The sequence below is a fragment of the Colobus angolensis genome, unplaced genomic scaffold (genome assembly GCF_000951035.1).
Source record: "Colobus angolensis palliatus isolate OR3802 unplaced genomic scaffold, Cang.pa_1.0 Scaffold63, whole genome shotgun sequence".
In the NCBI taxonomy this organism is placed as follows: domain Eukaryota; kingdom Metazoa; phylum Chordata; class Mammalia; order Primates; family Cercopithecidae; genus Colobus; species Colobus angolensis.
Window position 1 is genome coordinate 8459809 of NW_012119932.1, and position 23764 is coordinate 8483572.

Sequence of the window (23764 nt, forward strand, 5' to 3'; positions counted from 1 at the left end):
TATCTTCCACAATGGTTGAACTAGTTTACAGTCCCACCAACAGTGTAAAAGTGTTCCTGTTTCTCCACATCCTCTCCAGCACCTGTTGTTTCCTGACTTTTTAATGATCGCCATTCTAACTGGTGTGAAATGGTATCTCATTGTGGTTTTGATTTGCATTTCTCTGATGGCCAATGATGAGGAGTATTTTTTCATGTGTCTGTTGGCTGCATAAATGTCTTCTTTTGAGACGTGTCTGTTCATATCCTTCACCCACTTTTTGATGGGGTTGTTTGATTATTTTTCTTGTAAATTTAAGTTCTTTGTAGATTCTGGATATTAGCCCTTTGTCAGATGGGTAGATTGTAAAAATTGTCTCCCATTCTGTAGGTTGCCTGTTCACCCTAATGGTAGTTTCTTTTGCTGTGCAGAAGCTCTTTAATTAGATCCCATTTGTCAACAACCTCTTTCCTTTCTAAATTACCCAGTCTCAGGACTGCCTTTATCAGTAGTGTGGAAATGGACTAATACACTAGGTGAATGAACAAGGCAGACAATAAAAGGAAAAAAAACACACTTAAAAAAAGTAACTCCTTGTCCCGTCAATATAAGCCTTTTGGGATCTCTGTTTCCCAACAAATTGAGTACTCATATTTGCCAGAAAGAGTGCTCAGCATTCTATAAAACATTTTATCACACTGAGTTAATAAGTCTTCCTAACAACCTATAAGGCAGTTACTATTACTCTTTCCATCTTATGGGAAATGGAGACCAAGAGACTTGAAGTGACTACTGGGAAAACCCGGCTTTGACCATTTCCCAGGCTGATGCCAGTGCCTCCCCAGGTGGCTGGTCTATCTTTCATTTATGACAAGGGCAGCCATCTAGTGCTCACACACAGAGGGGATTGAAACAGATTTGCAGCAGACAACGCTGTTTCTCTGCATTCCATTCTGTCAACCCACCTCTGAATCCAGCCACAGCTGCAGCATCCTCTGTCCTACCTCAAGCCTAAGCCATGGGACTCTTCACTCTGCCCCAGGGTCTTACGACCTGTAAACATCCATTATTTTCACCAGCCAGCTCAGAAATGTGGGGTAATGACTGCCCCTAGAGACAACTCTCAATGAATCGGGGACAGAAGCTGTGAACAAATCCTCCCTAGTGCCATCCGTAAAGTGGACAGTTCTGGAAGGTTTTGGTACATCTTCCGGGGGGCGTAATGGAATCCAGACCCCTTATGTCCACAACTTTAATAATATTTCCCCTCGCCTTTTTTTTTTTTTTTTGTGACGGGCTCTCACTCTCTGTCACCCAGGCTGGAGTGCAGTGGCACGATCTCGGCTCACCGTAACCCCCATCTCCCGATCTCAAGTGATTCTCTTGCCTCAGCCTCCCAAGTAGCTGGGACTATAGCCATATACCATCATGCCTGGCTAATTTTTTGTATTTTTAGTAGAGACATGATTTTGCCATATTGGCCAGGCTGGTCTTGAACTCCTGACCTCAGGTGATCCACCTGCCACAGCCTCCCAAAGTGCTATAATGTTCCTTCATTTTAGCGTTTCCTCCTCTGTCTCCCAGAAACATCCACTCCAAGAAATTACCTACACTAAGTCCTTGTCTCAGACTGCTTTTTGGGAACGAGGTTTGTTATTATCGGACACACACAACAGTAAACAGTACCCCCACCATTCAGTAGTGAGAATGGAAGGGATGCTCCCAATCTGTGTGTGTTTCTTCTGCAAATTCACTAAATGAGTCCCTACTGAAAGAGGTCCTCGGAGATTACTAAGCAGCTGCAGTGTTCACATTCAGGCTTGTTAGTTATCTTACTAATTAGACGGTGATCCCCTTGAGGGCAAGTGGTTTGACTTTCAGTGTTGTTTCCGACACAGCTCCTAAATGGCTGCCAAGCATTTAACAGGTGCTCCATTAGTATGTGCTGATCAACAAACTAAGTGGCTCATAATCTTGAGTGTGACCTCTTTTTGTTCTAGCTTACTAAAAAGCAGTCAGTATCTTCCCTAGGGTATCTTCTCTGGACAATTTTCTCTGCTTGAGCCACGCTTTATCCTAATCTTCAATGGTCTAACACTAATGAGTATTATTTTGTTTGAACATGTCTACCCCAAACAATCAGAGAGACTCAAATAGAGATGGAATAAGTGGTGGAAGGAGCATAGATTTCAAGTCAGACAGCCCAGGGTTGAATTCAGACACCTCAACCTACAAAATATGGAAAGCCTGGCAAGGCAATTCACTGTACTGAAGCTGTTTCCTTATCTGTGCACAGGCATTAGTGACACCCTATCTCGTAGGGCTTTTGTGAACAGTAAATTAAATCCTGTGCAAAGCATGTAGTATAGTAAAACACACAGTGGTTCATACCCAGGATCTTTCCTGCCCCTGGGCCACTGCTTGGTTTTTATGATGTACCTATTGTGTGATCAATATGTCAATACATAAAGAGAATAGATTTCTCTTTTGTAAGGGAAAGGTAATTAACTGTCATTTTTATTTCATGTGACTGAAGCCAAAATCAAATAAGATCATGCATGTCAAAGTTAGTTGACATTTGTAAAGGTAACGACAGGTAGTGAAGACAGTGAAGATAGGGCTGCCATGTACAGTTGTACATTCTGTGCACTGTTCAAAAAGCCAGGCCAAAGGATGAGTTAGGGGTGAAATAAAGAGAGGCTACATCCTCCCTGTGAGTGTGCATTTTTCTAATTTTCCTACTCAAAGAGAGTACCTTTTTTATAATACACACAGAGGGGCCACAGTAACTAGGAGAGGGATTAAGTGTATGCATTCAATAGTAGACTTTAGGACCAGGCTCATCGAGTTCAAATCTTGGCTCGGGCATCCTTGGACACAGTGGCCTTGTGCCTCAATTTCATCAGCTACAAAATAAAAGATTTTTATAGTGCTCATAGGTTATGAGTATTTCATGAATATATGTAAAGCACTTAGTCTAGTACCTGCCAAATAGTAATTGCTCAATAAATACTCATGGTTAATTTTTATAGTTTTTATTCTTGTAAATGTAACTCATAATCCCCATGTATCAGCTATGGTGAAACGACATACAGTAGTAATAATTCAAAGTAGAACTTATTCTACTTTGAATAAGTGGCCACTAGAATTTATTCTCTTGGGTGGAAAATTTTTATTTATTTATTTATTTATTTGAGACAGTCTGGCTCTGTTGCCCAGACTGGAGTGCAGCGGCATGATCTCAGCTTACAGCAACCTCTACCTCCCAGGTTCAAGTGATTCTCTTGCCTCAACCTCCCAAGTGGCTGGGATTACAGGCACATGCCACCATGCTCAGCTGATTTTGTATTTTTGGTAGAGACGCGCTTTCACCATGTTGGCCAGGCTGGTCTTCAATTCCAGACCTCAAGTGGTCTACCCACCTTAGCCTCCCAAAGTGCTGGGATTACAGGCATGAGCCACTGCACCCGGCTCTTGGGTGGAAAATTGTTTCGTTTAGCTCAAGCCAGGCTTTTAGTACCAATGACTTTGAAGAGCTCTGTATTTAGTTTAGACCAAGCTAAGTATTTCTAACAGGTTGCCAACAATTTTGTCAATAGGTCATGATACTTCTTATGATAACTTCTCTTTTGATGATTTAGTAACTAAATGCCGACCCTTGTTGGATTATAAACTCTTCAAGGGCAAAAACTATATTCATCATTTTAGTATACATTACTCTGGCGTATTATATGCAAGAAAATGCTGCTAAAATGATAATACAAATGTCTGCCAAGTGAACTTCAAAGACACATTCCCAATAGAACACGCTGCAGTGACAGAACCCAGAGATGACAAAGACATGAATAATGTTACAAACAATCGTTTCTTAAGCAAGGGTCTAACCACAGCATCCTTCCCCCTTGGTGGGAGTCATCAACAATGACTTGTCATTATTCATAAGAGTTACAAAGCCATTTCTGGCTCTTCCTGGCTGTGATCATTGGGGAAAGGTAGAGGAAAAAGGGAATGGGGAGGTCCAGGAGGGAGGGGCTCTCTGAACTCCTTCCAGGAAGAAAAGAACCATTTGTTTTACCAGTTCTGGGATAGCTTTCAAAAAGACAGCCAAATCCTTTCAGATTTGATTAATTTGGCCAACCAACTAAATGAAAATGTCCTTGATAAGAAATGGGTGAAGGAATGTATAGAGGAGGTTTCCAATATGCTCAATTTCAAACCAAAACATACTAAACATATATATATATATATATTTGAGACAGGATGTCTCTCTGTTGTCCAGGCTGGAGTGCAGTGGCATGATCATGGCTCACTGCAGCCTTGACTTTCTAGGCTCAAGCAATCCTCCCACCTCAGCCTCCCTAAGTTGCTGGAACTATAGGCACACGCCACCAGGCCTAGCTAATTTTTGTATTTTTTTTGTAGAAGAGGAGTCTCATCATGTTCCACAGGCTGGTCTCGAACTCCTGGACTCAAGTGATCCACCTCCCTCGGCCCCCCAAAGTGCTGGGATTACAGGTGTGGCCACAGCGCCGGGCTTAGAGATTTTTTTAAAAAAATTTATTTTCAGGGATCAATTAACCCAAAATAGGCTATGAAAAGCAGAATGACTATCTTTTTCTGTCTTAGCCATTTTTGATCTCCATTTCCCTTATTGCAAATAAAATTTTAGTCTAAATAAATCATGTTTTGTGAGTAAACTAGAAGAAGATAGAATCATCATATTTATATTTCGTTTTCTTCTTTTTCTCTTAATAGTGCCTGTCACTGCGACTTTTCTCATCCCTTGATCACCTCACCTAGGGAATATATAAGACTGTGGCCTTCCCGATGGTCTCCATTCAAAGCCAACTGCCTACGTTGCCAGAAGTCTTTCTGGAGTGCCTCTTGCCACATCAATGCAGACTCATGATCATGATGAGGCCAGTTCCTTATTACTCACCACATCAAATCTTTTCTGGACAGAGACAGGGTCTCACTATATTGCTCAGGCTAGTCTCAAACTCCTGGACTCAAGCTATTCTTCTGCCTTGGCCTCCCAAAATGCTAGAATTACAGGCGTGAGCCACCGTGCCCAGCCACCACATCAAGTCATAAGCCAAATCCTGCATTTCTTTGGTCATGATGTATGCATAGCAGTTATATAATTAAGCTTAAAATTAATCTACATAGTAACAGCAATATTAAGGACAATCTTTTCCTTGTAACTTGATTTACTGGAACACAAATCTTTATCCATTAGCCTGAAAAATATTCATTTCTGTATAATACCTAGGTTACTCACTTAAATCCAAGATTTGAGCCAAAATATAAGTACAATTAATCACATTGTGTTATAGCTGTTATAGGAAACAGGTTCCCAGACAAATTCCCATACACGATCTGCTTAAGTGAGGATAACAGATTGACTCAGGAATCAAAAGCAATCCATTTTTTAAGAAAGAAAAAAATGAAAGAGATGTCTCATTCTAGCTGCCAGACTATGATTTCCTTGAGATACAAGATTATTTGATTCATCTTTACATCCCGCAAGAATAACATAGTGTCTGAGACATGCTAGGCATTAAATAAATATTGATTGAATGAATAAATGTAGACACTGTTAAGCTGAAGATTAAGTATGTCTCACTTCATAATTTATGAGATATGTTTTAATTATCATTTGTGTTTTAGAAACCTCTGCATATATATTTCATCTTTATGTTGATTTATCATGTCACATCATTTAAGCTTATGCTAACATTTAGTGCTCACTCACTTTTGTTTCCTTGGTTGATTACATTTTTTCCTAGGTGTATTAGAGTTTGGGCCACCTGGTGGAAAAGAACAGAGATCACTGAAGTCCCCACAAGGGGCAGGGCCGTCACTTAAAGAATATACGCCTGTGGCAACTCAGAAAAGCTGGACCATAAGACTTCAGAAAAACCAGAGACGACTTTTGATTTTCACTCTGGTGTTCTGCCATGAACACAACCTTCTGTCTATAAAGGGTGTCGCCTTTATAGGCCACTCCTCCTGCATGCTCTGCGGTCTGCACCCGGTGCCACCTGGCTGACTCTCTCCCCTTCCCATGCAGACTCTTTATCACATAGCTTCCACTTCCTCACGGGATTCTTTACTCAAAATTTGGCTTGCCATGACTCTCCATGACTTTTTTCTTCTAAGAGACAAGGTCTCGCTCCATCCCTCAGGCTGGAGTGCAGTGGCACAGCTCACTGCAGCCTCGACCTCCCAGGCTCAAGTGATCCTCCTACCTTAGCCTCCCAAGTAGCTGGGACTGCAGGTGTGTGCCACTACACCAGGCTAATAATTTTTTAATTTTTTTGTGGAGATGGGAGTTTCGTTATGTTGCCCTGTCTGGTCTTGAACTCATGGACTCAAAAGACCCTCCTGCAAGGCTGGCTGTGGTGGCTCACGCCTTTAATCCTAGCACTTTGGGAGGCTGAAGTGGGTGGATTGCCTGAGGTCAGGAGTTCAAGACCAGCCTGGCCAACATGGCGAAACCTCTACTAAAAATACAAAAATTAGCCAGGCATGCTGGCACATGCCTATAATCCCAGCTACTTGTGAGGCTGAGGCAGGATAATCGTTTGTACCTGGGGGTCAGAGGTTGCAGTGAGCCAAGATCATGCTACTTCACTCCACCTTGGGCAAACAGCAAAACTCCATCTCAAAAAAAAAAAAAAAAAAAAATCCTCTTGCCTTGGTCTCCCAAAGCTCTGGGATTACAGAGCTGGGTGTGTGCCACTGTATCCAGCCCTCTGACTTTAATTCTCATACATGGTAATCTTTCAGCTCCTGCTCCACTGCAAAGTGATACTGTGAATTCTCCATTCAAATTCCTAAGTCAAAGTGCTCAACCAAATACATTTTGGCTGCTTGTTTGTGGGGTGAGGGTGCCGTCCATGTAGTTTGTATATACAGAGCTGCCATTTGGCAGTGACTCGAGTTGGGCGGCTTCATGTAGTAGAAGGCTGTAGGCTAGCAAGTACATGATTGACGTTTCCAATAAGATAGGCCTAATCATCCACTTCTTAACGTTGCTTATTCTGGTTTCACTCTTTGATTCTAAGTTTACTTTATCATGAAGTTGTCTGAGATCACCACTTTTGCCCAAAGTCTGTAACAGTTCTAATCTTTTATATCATGTGAAACAGAAAATGTTGCATGGTACAGAGATGTTCTGTGTTTATTGATTAGTTATTATCTGAGAGTACTATAAAATATATATTAATACTGTGACTTGTTGAAATGTATGAAAGATAGAAAAGGAATAAAGAAAAGTTAAACCAGAATTTCCTCATTAAATCTGAACAAAGTTTCATCACTCTTGTGGCAATTAAGTTAGTATTTTGAAACCAGATAAATTGGTTCAAATTTCTAATAACAAGTGATAGTAAAGTCCTACTTCAAAATTTAAAATCTTGAGCTTCTCTGGTCTGCATGGTAATTTAGAAACCATTAATAAAGCATTGATTGTATTATTCTATGCAGTTTACAAAAAGTAGAGCCATTATTTAACAAGAAGAAGAAATTTTTAAAACCACGGTGAGTTGCGTGGGAGAATAAAATCCAATTTTATTTTCTTCTTGAGCCACTCATTTAATTTGAAATCTTCTCTCTTTTTAGAAAAATAAATGTTATTTTTCTTTTTTTAAATCTTCAACTTTTAGTTTATTTTCAGGGGTATATATGCAGGACGAGCAAGTTCGTTACATAGGTAAACGTGTGCCATGGCGGTTTGCTGACCAGATCATCCCTTTGCCTAGGTATTAAGCCCAGCACCCACTAGCTATTCCTCCTGATGCTTAATATGAAACTAATTTTCTGTTCATACTCTTCTGTCAGCTCCTAGAAGCTGATATTCAAAACCTCGTGTGTATGTAGTATCCTGCATCTATTCCCTTATTATGAAGCTAACCTTCCCCCTTCATGAAGAAGTTTGGCATTAACAGGATAAAGTTGGGAAATGAGTTCGGAAAGCTGGTATTTAGACGGCACATTGGTACTTAAATCTGACCTATCAGAGGCCTGGCAGAAAACTAAAGTCTATAGCCGGAAATCAAACCACAGGGGAGACTGTAAGAACTCTGAGCTGCTGCCATTTTCTGCATTTTCTCCAGATAGCGATGGAGCACAGCTGTCAGAGTGAAATCCTGGCTGACTGACTGCATAAAATGCAATGAGAAACACCTGTCTCATCAAGGACATAAAATGGTAAACACGGAACATCCAATCAAGTCAGAAAAAGCCAGCTTTCATCTCCTTTTTTATGGAGTAGAGTCCAAATCAGTGTCTTTTAAAAGAGTATCCTTCAATCTGATTGTAGTGTCAATCATGGCTCAAAAGCTAAGTTCATTGGAAAAAAAATAAAACCGTGCAATAAGAAATCATACAGAGGAAAAAAAAGAGAGAAAAATCAGAAAAGGACCCTCCAGCCCTGATGGTTTTTCCCTTTGAAGTGGGGATTCATTTTGAAATTTTAAGTGTGTTTTGGTCTGCAGAAATAAGAATCCTATTATTTTTAAATGGTTATAAGCATGTTGTAATTATAGTTCAGAAATGAAAATTTTATGAAATTGGTGCTTTGAGGAGGACTGACTGAAGGTTATTTAAAATAATACATTTTTGAAGCCATAAGACTAAATTAAGTGAAGGTCTGGACTATATGAGAAAAAAAAATTGTGGATTTCTCTTTTAAAATATTTACAACCCTGAAGGAAGAGAGGTCATGACATAGAGAAGTTCTGACCCTCTCTTAACCCATCTTTAATCAAACAAAAATTCATAGGCAAACCTTGCTTAGAGCACTTACATACACAGTGACAAATTCTAGGGTCTTTCTGTGCTGCTGCCATATTCAGATTTGAGAGGTAGGCGTTCAGGAGTAAGTTGAGGAGCCTTCTTGCACAACCTTAAGTCACTGTTTAAGATATTTTGAGTGTTCTTTCAGATAAAAATGGGTGCTGAGGGGTGCTGATAGTTACTCATAGTGTGAACAATTTTCAAAATACTTTTCTTATTCCTTTCCACTGAAGGTGCTTTATCTCTCCTCTTTTTTTTCTGGACTGACATTTATTTTCATCAAAATAAGTAGTCAGGTTGATTTATTTCACCCAAATTAACCTTATATAAGGGAAGTTGCCAATAGGCTTCACAATGTAGTCCACTGCGCACAGGACATCCGACTTCCTTCTGCAGCATCCATAATGATGTCAAAGTTAGAGGTTAGTAGGACCCCCAAGGAGTGGAACTTTCTGGAAAAGCAAAATCCAAATCGTATCTTTCCTTCTAGATATTCACCAGAACTGTGTCTGTTCAGACCTGTGGTTCCAACAAGAAGAAATTCCAAGAAGAAGAAGAAATAAATGGTATGAACTGGATCTAGTAAAGTTGTACCTTGAAAGGAATTAAAGAGTATATGGTATTTCATTTTAGCTATTTTACAAATATGTTCTTCAAAGTGTTGCTCAGTCAATTCTGCAAGCTTCTACTATAATTCAGTATTATAATTCAATAAGTTGCCAACACTTACTGAATATCTGAGTAAAATCTTTATTGCCATGACTACTTAAATTAATTCAAATACTGAGTCCCTACTCTGCAAGTTTTTGCCAGGTACAAATCCTACTGGAAAGGCAATTCTGTCTTTCGAATTCTGGATGTTTCCTTATAAACTCCATCACTATTAGTCACCATTTCCATCATCTCCATTTATGTAATGAGGAACATCAGCATTGCTAAGCTTAAATATGTTAGTTCTTCACTTTCTAAGCTTTCACCACTGGAGAGCATAGTTCATTTTTAAAACCAGTATCATTAGGTTCTATGTATGTGCAAAACACATCTGTGGTTTTTATCTGCCCAGGATCCATTTCCCTCCTTTTTTTTTTCTTTCTGGAAAACAGCACTTGGATTTTCCTCAGGGAAATCCTCCTCGTCCTCCACTGTCTGCAGGCTTGGTGAGACAGCCAGTCAAGCAACCCTCCCCTCGCCCGGCCTGGGGAGATCAAGTCATGTCACACTGATCCCCTCTCCTAGGAACTTGAACCTTGAGACACTTGACACCAGTTGACTTGAGGTGAAGCTGGCTCACCTCAAAAGATAGACTCCAAGCAGGCCAACCACAGTTCCCAATACTGAAATTCTCAGAGCAGCCCTGATCCAAACTTCAGCTTTCCTTCCGTGGCTCTGCTATTGGCCAGTAGCCCTCAAACGATAGTGATGCACAATTAAGTCACATTGAGAGATTATTAAACATTAAATTATCAGGATCCATCCCTGAGATTCAGAGTCTCTGGGTCTAAGATGGTTCCCAGAGATCTGCATTTGTTTTTGGACAAACATCCCCGGGAATCCTAATGCTAATGACCCAAAGAACACATTAAGAAGCTGTATTAGGCCGGGCGCGGGGGCTCACGCCTGTAAGCCCAACACTTTGGGAGGCCGAGGCGGGCGGATCACAAGGTCAGGAGATCGAGACCACGGTGAAACCCCGTCTCTACTAAAAATACAAAAAATTAGCCGGGCGCGGTGGCGGGCGCCTGTGGTCCCAGCTACTCAGGAGGCTGAGGCAGGAGAATGGCCTGAACCCGGGAGGCGGAGCTTGCAGTGAGCCGAGATCGCACCACTGCACTCCAGCCTGGGCCAGACTCCGTCTCAAAAATAAAGAAGCTGTATTAGTCCATTCTAATGCTGCTAAAAAAAGAGACATATCTGAAACTGGGTAATTTATAAAGAAAAGAGGTTTAATGGGCTTACGGTTCTTCATGGCTGGGGAGGCCTCACAATCAATGGCAGAAGGCAAAGGAAGAGCAAAGGGATGTCTTACGTGGCGGCGGGCAAGAGAGCTTGTGCAGGGGAACTCTTCTTTATAAAACCATCAGATCTTGTAAGACGTGTTCACTATCACGAGAACAGCATGAGAAAGATCTGCCCCCATGATTCAATTACCTCCCACAGGGTCCTTCCCATGACTCGTGGGGATTATTACACTTCAAGGTGAGAGAGCCAAACCGTATCAGAAGCATTACTACAAACTTCCAATGAATTCCATCTTCTAAATTAGAAAGAGGTGATTTCTGGTATGTACCACCAAATTACATTACCCACCCTCTCTGAAGTTTTGGAGGGTAAATATGGATATAGAGGCATAGAACCTTGGAGGAGAGGAAGGGAGAGATTCTACATCTTCCAAGTACATTCTTTTAGCTCACCATTCCTTGACATCTTGCCCTGTCTCCCTTAACTAGGAGCCTTGAAAATCATTAAGAAGCCTTTGTTCCTATTAAAACTATGTCCCACTCCTCTTTGTAGAAAAAAGGTTGTGATCCACTCTTTTGAATAGCTATCACATTGTTTCATAATATCATATCTGCTCCAAAGAAAAAACTGGCTCATCCAATAATGAAACTACCATAGAGAAGTCAATGGGACACTTTGGGGGAAGTTTCACAGACTCACTAGAAATATTACCAAAAAAAAAAAAAAAAAGAAAAGAAAAGAAAAAAGAAAGGAAGAAAGAAAAACATGGTAAGAGATGGAAATTGCAACAGAACCCTTGTCCATTACTCTTTTTATTCAGGTTTATTGTTTGGAAATCAGGGTAGGTTACATAAATTATTTATTCCTTTGGTGATAGGGAGGAGAATGGTGACCTGCTCATCATAAAAGTGCAAGGAAGAAAAAAAGCCCCAATAAACAAAAAATAAAGCTACTTCTGATGATTCAAACAGAAGAGAATTGGCTGTTATCTCAATGTAATACCAAGGAAGAGAACACACACAGGAGTCTGGCTCAATGGGAAACAGATCTATTCAGCAGAAAGGTCAGCTGGCAATGAAAGCCTCTAAACCAACAATACAAAAGGCTGCTTCAGAGAACAGCTACCTGCCTGTGCTGCAACAGGGGGAAGGAAGGAGGAAGGACACATCTCCTAAAATAGGAGCTGCTTGTTTTATATATGGTAAAGATGTTAGGGAAGGTTTCCATACATATAGCCATTAAAGCCCTTAACTCAAGGCTTTAAATAATCTGGTGGTGTTTTTATTTTTAAATGGCTGTGCTTGAAGACAGGTTTTTGTTTTTAAATATGTTTTTGTTTTTAAACATATGTACCTACTTTTGTAACTGCTGTTTTAAAACGAGGTTAGTTTGTGGGTTTTAGTCAATTTCATGCTTTCAATCAGAACTCAAGTCTCCTCTGCACTTCAGCAGATCCTTGTTACAGGTAAATAAGCTGCTTCTTGTTTTAAATTCTTAAAAGAAATACAAGGAATATCATCTAAATCGGGAAAAGAGGCCAAAAGAGGAAATGACTACATGCTTTCAAACTCTAGCAACCAAATTTCTCTTCTACTTTATGCATATCAACCAGATTTCTTTCACTTTATGCATATTGACGAGACCAAGAAACATTTATACCATTACAAAGCTCTGTGTATGTGTGTTTATACAAACAAGTATCTAGTAAATTTCACATATATCACATAAATCAGCGAAGTATCTGGGGGAAGCTTCATAGACTCACTGAGAGCATTACCTCTCTCCCCCACAATGACATACTATAATGACAAGTAGGAATAAAGGGGTAGTAATGAAAAAGTAAAAAATTGATATTTCCCCAGCATTATGTATACATGTCTTGAGGGTCTGTCATTGGCCAGGCATTCTTGCTGGGCAACAGAGATACAACAATCAAAAAGGGAATGAAAGAAACTTAGGTTCAAAGATGGGCAGACAACTAAAGGGATAATTAGGATAAGGTAGGGTAAGTGTTACAATAGGGGAAAAGCAAGGATACCTAACCAAGACCAGAGAACAGCCTCTGCGGAGGAGCACAGGCAAATGAAAGAGTGTTGTTTGTTGGGAAACTGTATGAAATTCAATGCCACTAGGACTTCAGAGGACGAAGGTGCTGTGAGTTGAGGCTAAGGAGACAAACAGTGGCTTGATCAAGAAGCGTCTCATAGCAACATTGCTCAGATTGCACTCATATTCTCAGAAAATGGGAACCAACTGGGGGCTTTAAGCAGAGAAATACCATGGTTGCTCTTGAAAAACATCACAATGGCAGTTCCAATGTGGAGAATAGATTGTTGGAGGATGAAGACTAAGATGGGGTGACCAGTTAGGAGGTTGCTGATATGGTTTGGCTTTGTCCCCACCCAAATCTCATGTGGAATTGTATTCCCAATAATCCCCACTTTCGAGGGAGGACACAGTGGGAGGGGCCTGGATCGTGGGTGCAGTTTCCTCCATGTTGTTCTTGTGATAGTGAGTTTGTCATGAGAGCTGAAGGTTTTATAAGGGGTTCTTCCCCCTTTGCTCTCTTCTCTGTCCTGCCACCATGTGAAGAAGGTCCTTACTTCTCCTTCTGCCATAACTGTAAGTTTCCTGAGGTCTACCCAGTTCTGAGGAACTGTGAGTCAATTAAACATCTTTCCTTTATAAATTATCCAGTCTTGAGTACTACTTTACAGCAGGGTGAGAATGGACTACTGCAGTTACTGTGGTAACTTGGGAAGGAAATAACAGCCTGCACTAGGATTGAGATAGGTGGAATAGAAAGATTCCAGAACTCTCAAGGAAGCAGCAATGATTGAACATGAGTGAATGGATCAGAAAGTAAAGAAGAGGGACAGGGACCATGTTTCTGGCTTGGAGAGTATAACACTGTCATTTAATCTAACCAGTAAATGAGGAGTAGATGTAAGTAGTGGTGGGAGAGTGGAAGGGAGGAGCAGAGAGAGGGAGGAACAGGACCACAAGGATGGAGCTCAGTCTTGCATAACCATGTTTACAGTGCCTGGAGAGTTTCCAAATAGAGATGTCTGGAAACTTCTGAATATGGGTCTAAAACTTGGAAGAAAGATCTGGGCTGCGATTTGGTAGCCATCAGCATATGTATAGAAAAGTTAACTTCAATTTCTCTAGCCATTTTTTCTAAGTCTATTGTTTTTTTGCAGATTTTCTTTCTTTTGAGCATTCCTCAAATGTTATGTTGCCATTCACCAGCTTCTCTAGAGTTGAGGATGAACTCATGACCACCTGAAGGAATAGCAATATGGCAAGACATTGAATGTGTCATATGTAGATGAGGACAAATAGGAAGAAAAAAATGGAGACAGGAGAATGTGGTATTACAGAAGTGAAGTGAAAAGTGTTTTAGACAGTGGGATGGGGCCATGTCCAAGAGATGTGACCATGTGACCATCATGAGTGGTGTGCATCTTTAGTGGAGGATGATAACTCAGTAGGCTAGCACAAATTAATGAAAATATCTCTTAAGATGATGTAAATTCATCCGCTTAGATCTCATATATTCCGTCTGACCTTCATTTACTTAGGAAATCTGCCAGCAACCAAGGCAAGGCGCTTTCACGGTGCAAATCAATTCAGTAGGACTTGATCGCCCTTCATGAAACAGGTTCTTATCATGCAAAGCAAAGGACTTAACCCTAACTCACAGTTAAGCACCTCCACATATAACATCCCATGAAGGCCAGACCTAAAGAACCAGCCAGACCTTGCCCTTCTTTATTCCAAAATACTTTGAGTACACATGACAATTTCTCAATCAACAGACTCCTCAATTTATGAATTAATTTTGCTCAATGCATTTCAGGTTGAGTGTTTTCTAGTGAGCTAGGAGATAACATATATTTAAATTTTATAAGCCTTTCTAGAAAAAGGTGAGAGAGAAATTAATTTTAAGGCATTTATCACGTTAAATATGTATTATTAAATTCAAACATACTTATGACAACATACCTAATGATGTAAAAGGTAAAATCCTGCCTGTTCCTCTATAATCTCATTTTCATGTGCTGTTCATATATTGGTAAAGTCTTTTAGACCTCTACTCGTGCAAACACCAATATAAATGCAAACACATGTAGAATAAATGCAATCATACTATATACATTGCTCTATGTCTTAATTTTTATGTAATCTATTCTCAGAATATAAACCTCTTTCTATGTCAGTCTATACAAATCTAGCCTTTTCTCTTTAATGCCTATATGCTATTTCCCACTACAGGTAGTATACCATTTATTTATTCCTATTGTCAGATAATCCTGTTATGTCAAACACATTTTAATGTTCTAGAAACTCATATATTTCCACCACTAGACTAGACTTTTCTGAGAACAGAGATGAAAGGTTCAATTCCTCTCTACATTTCTAACTTTCAGAATAGCCTTGGGCAAAGAGCAGGGACTCAGTAATTGCTTCATGAATGAACAGTTAGATGATGACCATTACAGCCCTACATAACTCAATACACTTTACAAGAGCTTTCTTTAAAACAATGAAGGCATCCTTCTAAAAGGGACTGCTCTTTTTCAGCATTGGAGAAGTTGTGCTCAGATGCAGAGGGAGGTGGGAATAATCACAATTAAAACAGTTCACATTTCCTTGAGTACTTACTATGTGCTAAGTGTTTTCATAGTTTCACACGTTTAATAATCATAGAAACCTTAAGAGGAAGACTCTATTATTATCCTTGTTTCATAGAAAGGGAAGTTGAGGCACGGAGTGATGGAGTGACTTGCAGGAGCTTCTCCAGTGTGCAAAGGCTGGGCCCCTGCCCCAGAAGTGTCATTCACACATGAAGCTGCCTCTCCAATGGAAAGAAAAAGTGATCAGTGTTAACTGGGGACGTGCTGGGAGGTGCTAAGGCAACCGGAGGGCCCATGCCCCTGAACATGCACCAACAAGCTCAACCTCTACACATGCCCAGAGGTTGCCAACCGCCAAATTAATTTCATTTTCCCACCTCTGTGCTCCTTAATGTTTATATGAAAGTTTACCTTACTTTCTTTTTACTTTTATTTTATTATTTTATTTCTGAGACGGAGTCTCACTCTGTCACCCAGGCTGGAGTGCAGTGGTGTGATCTCTGCTCACTGCAACCTCCACCTCCCGGATTCAAGTGATTCTCATGCCTCAGCCTCCTGAGTAACTGGGATTACAGGCACCTGCCACCATACCTGGCTAATTTTTGTATGTTTAGTAGAGGTGGGTTTTCACCAAGTTGGCCAGGCTGGTCTTGAAATCCTGACTTCAAGTAATCCGCCCACCTTGGCTTCCCAAAGTGCTGGGATTACAGGAGTTAGCCACCGCACCTGGCCTCTTATTTTCTTTTAATAAAATGTCATTATGCAGTGAGGTTTATAGTTAAAGCAAAATTTAAAGCTCTGAAAAAATTAAGGATTTTAACATGGCCAATATTAAAAGCTATTATTAACAAAAACACATGCAGTTCCAAATATGAAAAGTTAGCAATTTCTTCCAAAATACGCATATGAACTTGACATTCAAAGATACAGAGGTCTTAAAAGCCAAGTATCACCCTTAAACGACATCTTAAGACACATCTGGAAAAGTTCTGAGTGATTTAAGGAGACAGATATATATACACACACACACACATATACATATACACACACACATAGTATATATACACACATACATACACATGTGCCTTTAAAAATCATTTACTGTGAAAATATATTTCCCAAGGCATATATAAGTGTATAGCTCATACTTACTTTATTTATTTATTTAGAGATGGAGTCTTGCTCTGTCTCCCAGACTGGAGTGCAGTGGCACGATCTTGGTTCACTGCAGCCTCCACCTCTGGGGTTCCAGTGATTCTCCCACCTCAGCCTCCCAAGTAGCTGGGATTACAGGCGTGCACCACCACACATGGCTAAGTTTTTGTATTTTCAGTAGAGACGAGGTTTCACCCTGTTGTCCAGGCTGGTCCTGAACTCCTGACCTCAAGTTATCTGCTCATCTTGGCCTCCCAAAGTGCTGGGATTACAGGCGTGAGCCACCGTGCCCAGCCTGCTCATGCTTATTTTAACTGGTGGGACAATTCTGATCACTTGTGAAAAGTATGAATTGTGAGTGAAAAACCACAATTAAAAAAAAAAGTATACTACCTACATTCTGCTAACCAGAAATCTCTGTGAACTGGCACTTCAGCACTTCTCTAGCCCAGAGATAACTGATTTTTATATCAAAAGCACTACAACATTTTCATGTTAATTAAATTTAATTATAATCCCATTATTTAAACTTGGAAAGACATTCCAAACAAGATGAACAAAGCACTATACATGGAATAAGAGTCCATTTCAGCTTGAATCTCAGTTTGACCATCCTCAGACTCTGTGGCGTTTGACAGTACAGTTTATTTCCCTGATGTGAAAATTTCTTATCCATAAAATGAAGATATCATCACTTCCTTTGCCTATCCCTAATGATTGCTTTAATGTCAAATGAAATAGTGGGCATAAAAGTATTTTGTAAACTTTGAAGGACTACATGAATGTGCACTGGGTAATTGTAACAATCAGAATTTAACTAGAGTACCGAAGCTTAAGTTATGGTACATATACAAATGCAATGTCACTTGGTGACATTTAAATGCTGTAAAAGCTCAAAGGTGATCACACCCTATGGAAAGTGTGGATCTTATAAGAGATTAGTGACATGTGGACTACGTTACCTTCCAGTATCTAGTCATTTATTAAAGCTTTTCAAGACTATTAGTAGTTAGCAACTAACATAGGCAGCAACCAAGTAGACAGCAAATTCCCCTGCTTCATGGTCTCCTGTCACAGTCACTACTCATTTTTGAAAAATAACTACGTATCAGGCCAGAAGTAAGTGCACACAAACATTATTTCATTTTAGCTCTCACAATAAACTTTTGAAATTGTACTATTATCCTGATTATATGGATGAGAAAACTGAGGCTCAAAGAAAGAAAAGAACCCCACTATCACACCCCACTATCACACGATAAGTAAATGATTATTTCAAAATTCAAACCCAGGCTAAGTCTGATTCCATTTGTATATATCTCTGTCTATAACATTTGTCTTTAATGATTTTGTTATGCTAATTACCAGATGCTTTTCTCCTTGCCAGTTCTTTTCTGAAGGATAATGCCTCAAAAGACAGATAACCTAAGACAAAAAGAAGCAAGATACTTGAACAGGTACTTCACAAAAGAAGATGGCTAAATGGGCAGGCACAGTGACTCACTCCTGTAATCCCAGCACTTTGGGTAGCTGAGGTGGGCGGATCACAAGTTCAGGAGTTCAAGACCAACCTGGCCAATATGGCGAAACCCCGTCTCTACTAAAAATACAAAAATTAGCTGGGCGTGTTGATGGGCACTTGTAGTCCCAGCTACTCAGGAGGCTGAGGCAGGAGAATCGCTTGAACTCGGGAGGTGGAGGTTGCAGTGAGCCGAGACTGTGCCACTACACTTCAGCCTGGCGACAGAGTGAGTCTCCATCTCACACACACACACAAAAAAGAAGATGGCCAAATGGTCAATAAATATATGAAAACATGCTTGACTTCATTAGTTATCAGGGAAATGCACAGCAAAGCCATAATGGGATACTCTGACATACCAGACAGGCTAAAATGCAAATGACAATACTAGGTATAGGGGGGAGGCACGCAGGTGGGAGTGAACATTGATCCAATGTTTCAGATGAACTGAGAGTATCAACTGGTTTCAGAAAGCTGCTGACCAGCATCTACTTAAGAACAATGTATTTATACTGTACCCTATGACTTGGCAATTTCATTCCTTGATTCGCATCCAAAAGAAATGCATACATAAACATTCACAATATGGCATGTCCCAACTGTTTATAACAGCACTATTTATGATAGCCCCAAACTGGAGACTACCCAAATGCCCATCAACAGTAGCATGGATCACTAAGTCGTCATGGAGCCACACAATGGAAATCTGTATAGCCATGAGCACGAGAAACTGCAGCTTCAACTATGTGCAGCCACGTGGGTTAACATCATGAATACAATGGTGAGCAAAACAAGCTGGGTGAGAGGAGAGTACATGCTGTTTGAGTTCGTTTGAATAAAATTCAGAAACAGGAAAAACCAATCCACCATGTTAGAAGTCTGTTTAGTGGGTACCCTGGGGGAGGTGGGAGACAGCTGGAATTGGAAGGGAGGAGAAGGTCGCTCACAAAGCTTGATTTCTCGATTTGAGCGTTGGTTACACAGGCATGTTCACTTTGAAAACATTCTTCAAGCTCAACACTTATAATTTCTGCACCTACTTTTCTGCGTGTATGTTATACTTCCATAATAATACATTTTAAAATAACTAAAAGGATATAATTGGATTGTTTGTAACACAAAGGATAAATGCTTGATGGGATGGATACCCATTTTTCCATGATGGGATTATTACGCGTTGCATACCTGTATCCAAACATCTTATGTACCCCATAAATATATGCACCTATTATGTACCCACAAAAATTAAAACATTTTTTCAAAAAGCTTACCAAAAAGAGTTAGTATCTCTGCTCTCCAAAGCCTGCAAATGTCAATACTTCAGAAGTGTTTCACAGAAATGCACACAGAGCTTACCATGTTTATATATCCTTTTAAATTTAAGAGTATTTATTCAGCTCACAGATTTTCATGTCCTTAACGAAATAGCGAGGCAGTTTAGGTAAACGCAGGAATTACTTCTGAGCTGTGAAGCTGAGTTCTAAAAGAATGATGGTTAGGAGTAAACAAAAGAATGAAGACTAGATATTGAACATCAATAATAATGTCAAGAATAAAAGGCTTATGCATTGAGTCTTAAAGAGCAAGACAGAGCTACAGCCTACAGCCTACTTCTGGGAGCCCAGTGTTCAGAGAAGTTTTGAATCTGAAGGTAACGTTAAACAAGTGAGGGGAGGGAACCTAATAAAAGCAACAGCTTAGAAAGGTAAAAACCTAGAAATAAAGAACTATGGCATATGCATATAACTTTCTTTGAAACCCACATAACTTTCATATTCTTTCTGAGAGACAATGTTTGAGTAGGAGGAATTCTTAAGAAAGCTGTCATACTAAAAAGAAAAAGTATAAGAACTAGTGAAAGATTAAGATACACACACAGATGCAAATTTGTCAATTGATTTATATTATTTCTAAAATATATTCTCTATATAATTAGATCTAACAGATATATGCATACATGTATGTATATAAATCTTGGCATTTAGTTCCAGTATTATCAGAATTGTGATTCCCTGAAATTGACAACAGATTTGAGAAAGGACACCAGGACAGCCCAACCGGTGTGATGAGGTCCTAACCACTAGTACCACCTACGGGTCTGGCTGCCCTTTGTATTCAATGAGCAGCCTCTAGACTCATCTGCTTTGTAGACAAATCTAAAGTCTCCATCACAGATAGATGCACAGTGGGTTCTTTTCCTCCAAGGAAAAAAATAGGTTTCAGATTTAACCTATCTTCCACTCGGGTTGGCCATCTGTAAAGAAAACTGCAATCCATAAAGTGGCGAAGAAGAGAGGTTAAAACAGCAGCACGTGGGTTAGAGGTAAGGCTTCCCAAGAGAGAAACGCTCTAAAGTACAGGAAAACTTATTTCTAGTGACCAAGGTTATGCATTTCTTTTACCTTTAAAATACATTTGTGCTCTACATATTGTGGTACTTTATTCAAAATACAGGGTAAAAATATTTGAGAATGAGCAGATGAACCAAGTCTCTGTATCTTTCAATCAAGACTTCAAAAATCCAGATTATGCTGTCTCTTCTTTCTATTTATTTACATGTTCGATGTAAGAAGAAGAACTAAAATAAGTAGGGTAAAAATTTGTTGCTTTGTTGGAGGCCTTATTTCAGAATTTCTGTATTCAATAGGCACACATAACCACGGATTTCTTCTAATTCATTATACGAGAATAAACAGAAACACAGAAAGCTAAGAAATTCTCACTCTTCATTATTCTCGTAACTATGGATTTTTAAATTAAAATTATTTTTGTTTTTAACTTAAGGTTTTCTTTAGGCGGCTAATCTTATACTCTAAAAAGTTTGTAACACGTATTCCCAAATCTTATTAAAAAAGCAATTAATTTTTTGATTGGATGAAAACCATCTATCCCTGCAGATGTCGTCTTCAGAAATCTTGGCTGGCTACCTCACTATTACATTGATTTCTGATATGTCAACTGTTGCATTCAGAAGACAAATGGCACCAAATATGTAACAATTACAAAAACCTTTAAATGAAAGGGGTTTTTCAGGCTTTTACTTATTTAATCGAATTGATCACTCTCTTTAAGATTCAACAGTATAGTTATCTCTTCCCGGCCCTCCCACCCCGCCCCCTCACCGTTTCCAACTTTATTATTGAGATCATATCAGATTTTGACCTTGTTTGTCCTATAAGTCTCACGTATATCTCTTTCTGTGGCCAATTTTCCAAGGTCACAGGTTTCTTTACCTTCAACACTTTAAGTATTGATTAGCTTGCTTTGTCAATTTTCTATTTGTTTTGCAGTCAGGAAAGTCAAACCAGTGTTAAGCAATTCAGCACTGCAGTTTGCCCAGCCTGCATAAACCTCCTGTTCCCTTTCGCATCCCTCCCTGAAAATAGAGTAGCTGCACGCAAAAGGAGTATGAAAATCAAGCCAGCGCTTCCTCGGAGCTGGTCGGCTAGTGTATGGCACAGCATATTTCAATTAGCATCCAATCATGTTAAGTAGTGATACTTCAATATTTGTGTGAGCCTGCCTTGTAGAATTTAATACTCAGACAGCCATTTTGCAAAACACAGCAGGGCCATGAAATAAGGGCTATTTCAGTGAAAGAGTCACAGGATGATAAAGCTGTTGCAACAGCTGTGTCATCCATCCAGTGATTATTATCTACTATTTTTCTGAAGCTGCTCAAAATAGGATTTAGTGTTAGCCTCTGCGCCTATCTATAATTTGTCAAACTCCGTGGTATTTCTCCCCTCCACCATCCCATCATTCAAATATGAAAACAGGACTACTGTAGGTAAAAGAGAGTATCAACTGGTTTGAATGAGACAGATCTCTGAGACAATGGACTTCTCAAACCAATCCCTATGCAAGTTATTTCCAACCTTATCAAAGTCACAAGGCACAAAAGATAGATAAAAACATCTCTGGGAAAAAAATAAATATCTCAGAATCTCCTATACCTCAGATTCCTTGAAAACTCATGGTACGAGATGATCGACTGTCTGGTTGGTTCAGCACAGGGAATAAAAACAGCTGAAAGAGGCAACATGCACCAGACAGACACGAACAGTATTTTCAGCTCCCAGCTGCAATTCTACAGCAATAGAAACTTACATAGGACACCCGTACTCGCCGGCGATGCACCAGCCCGCAGCACTGCATGAAGAGGGGGCAGAACGCAGTCAGCGTGTGGCTTCACCAAGCTGCACTGTGCCTTGTCTTCTCGTCACAGCCTCGGTCCATTTCTTCCCACCTTCTACTCCCAGGTAAGAGGCATGAGCAAATCGCTTAGCTTCTGCCTCCTAGGTAGTTTCTAAAAAAGCCACCGTTCCTGCAGGCATGCCAAAACTTTGTTCTCCCCTGTTTGTCTTTTTTTGGGGGTGGGGGGCGTAATTTGAGATCTTCTTCAAGGGGGTTTCCTATTTGCAAAAATCTACAAGAAGTAGCATTAATTTTCCAGAAGTAAGTATTGCTAACACAGAGTTAGGACTGTCCAGATCATCAGAGTTTCTTGGTGACGCTTTTACAGTAGCCATTCTCAACTCGGGAGATTTTCAAACATCTGAGAGTCTTGCATTGCACGACCCTGCAGTATTCTGCTTTTAAAAAGGAGGAGGCCTACTCCTGCTGCTGTTTATGTGACTGCTTCTTAGCACGCTGCTGTTCCTGCTTCCGCGGCTGCTCAGCTATGATTGCCTTCTTCACAATGCACAGGCTGACAGCAGCATCCTGGATTCACTGTTACCTCTGTAACGTTTTGGGCATATCTGATTTGCTACTTCTCCCTCCTCCCCTGACCCTGAAAAATGACTGAGTCTAGACTCGAATTTACTGTGGATTCCTAGGACTGGAGAAACATCCTCCAAACCGTCAGATGCTTTGTCCTGCAGTAGGTATTTCACATGAATTGTCAGGATAGCCAGAGTGGCCTCAGGTCCTGACTCGCTCAAGCACTGCAGCGCACGGCTGTTTGGTGCTCACTGACAAATACTCATTTTCTGGGTTAAAGCGTGTTAAATAAACGTAACTCTGGAAGGCGAATTTGATCCGACTCAGACCTCATTAATTCATTAGATCACATACCACCTATGATTTAGATATGATAAACGACATAAGGCTGCCTTCCAAGTGTGAGAGCTCCCAAGTCAATATTCTTTGTAAGCTATTATTTAGCTGTTTCCCTAAAGACCCAGTTTTCAGGGACTGAGTTGATCCTAATATTCTCCCTAAAGACCTTGTGCATGTCACATGTAAAAAGATGAATCATTAAGACAGGTGGAGATTCAGCTGTTCATTTGTATGATATCCGCCATTCTGATACGCAATGATTCATAAAACCCTTTAGTGTGTCATAGATATTGATCCAAATGTGCCCCCATGCCCAAGTCATTCCATAGTCTGCTGAGACTTAAGAAGGTATGTTAATGATTTCATGTCACGGATTAACCACCACTATGTTCTTTAGGTTCCTGGAAAAATAAGACCATTCTCAACAATTTACCAGTATTTTCTCAAGGCTGTTTTGAGATAGGGTCTCATCCTACTGCCCAAGCTGAAGTGCAGTGGTACAATCATGGTTCACCGCAGCCTTGAACTCCTGATTGCCTTGCTCAGGCAATCCTCCCACCTCAGACTCCCAAGTAGCTAGAGTTGTAGGTGCATGCCACCAACCTGGTTAGTTTTTTGGTGTTTTTTTTTTTTTTTTTTTTTT

General features: G+C 40.1%; 1 protein-coding gene across 8 annotated transcripts in view; it reads right to left on the reverse strand.

The window, feature by feature from the left end:
- Nucleotides 1-23764, reverse strand: part of CACNB2 (calcium channel, voltage-dependent, beta 2 subunit) — a 412882-nt gene that overhangs the window by 269810 nt on the left and 119308 nt on the right. For 2 of the 8 annotated variants that reach the window (XM_011963881.1, XM_011963876.1), the window contains exon 1: nucleotides 22168-23036. The exons of the other annotated variants lie outside the window; for them this stretch is intronic. In XM_011963881.1, the coding sequence (XP_011819271.1) occupies nucleotides 22168-22215 (48 nt within the window). In that variant the 5' untranslated portion in view covers nucleotides 22216-23036. Of the gene's footprint in view, nucleotides 1-22167; nucleotides 23037-23764 lie in introns of those variants that run through there. 8 annotated transcript variants of the gene reach the window in all.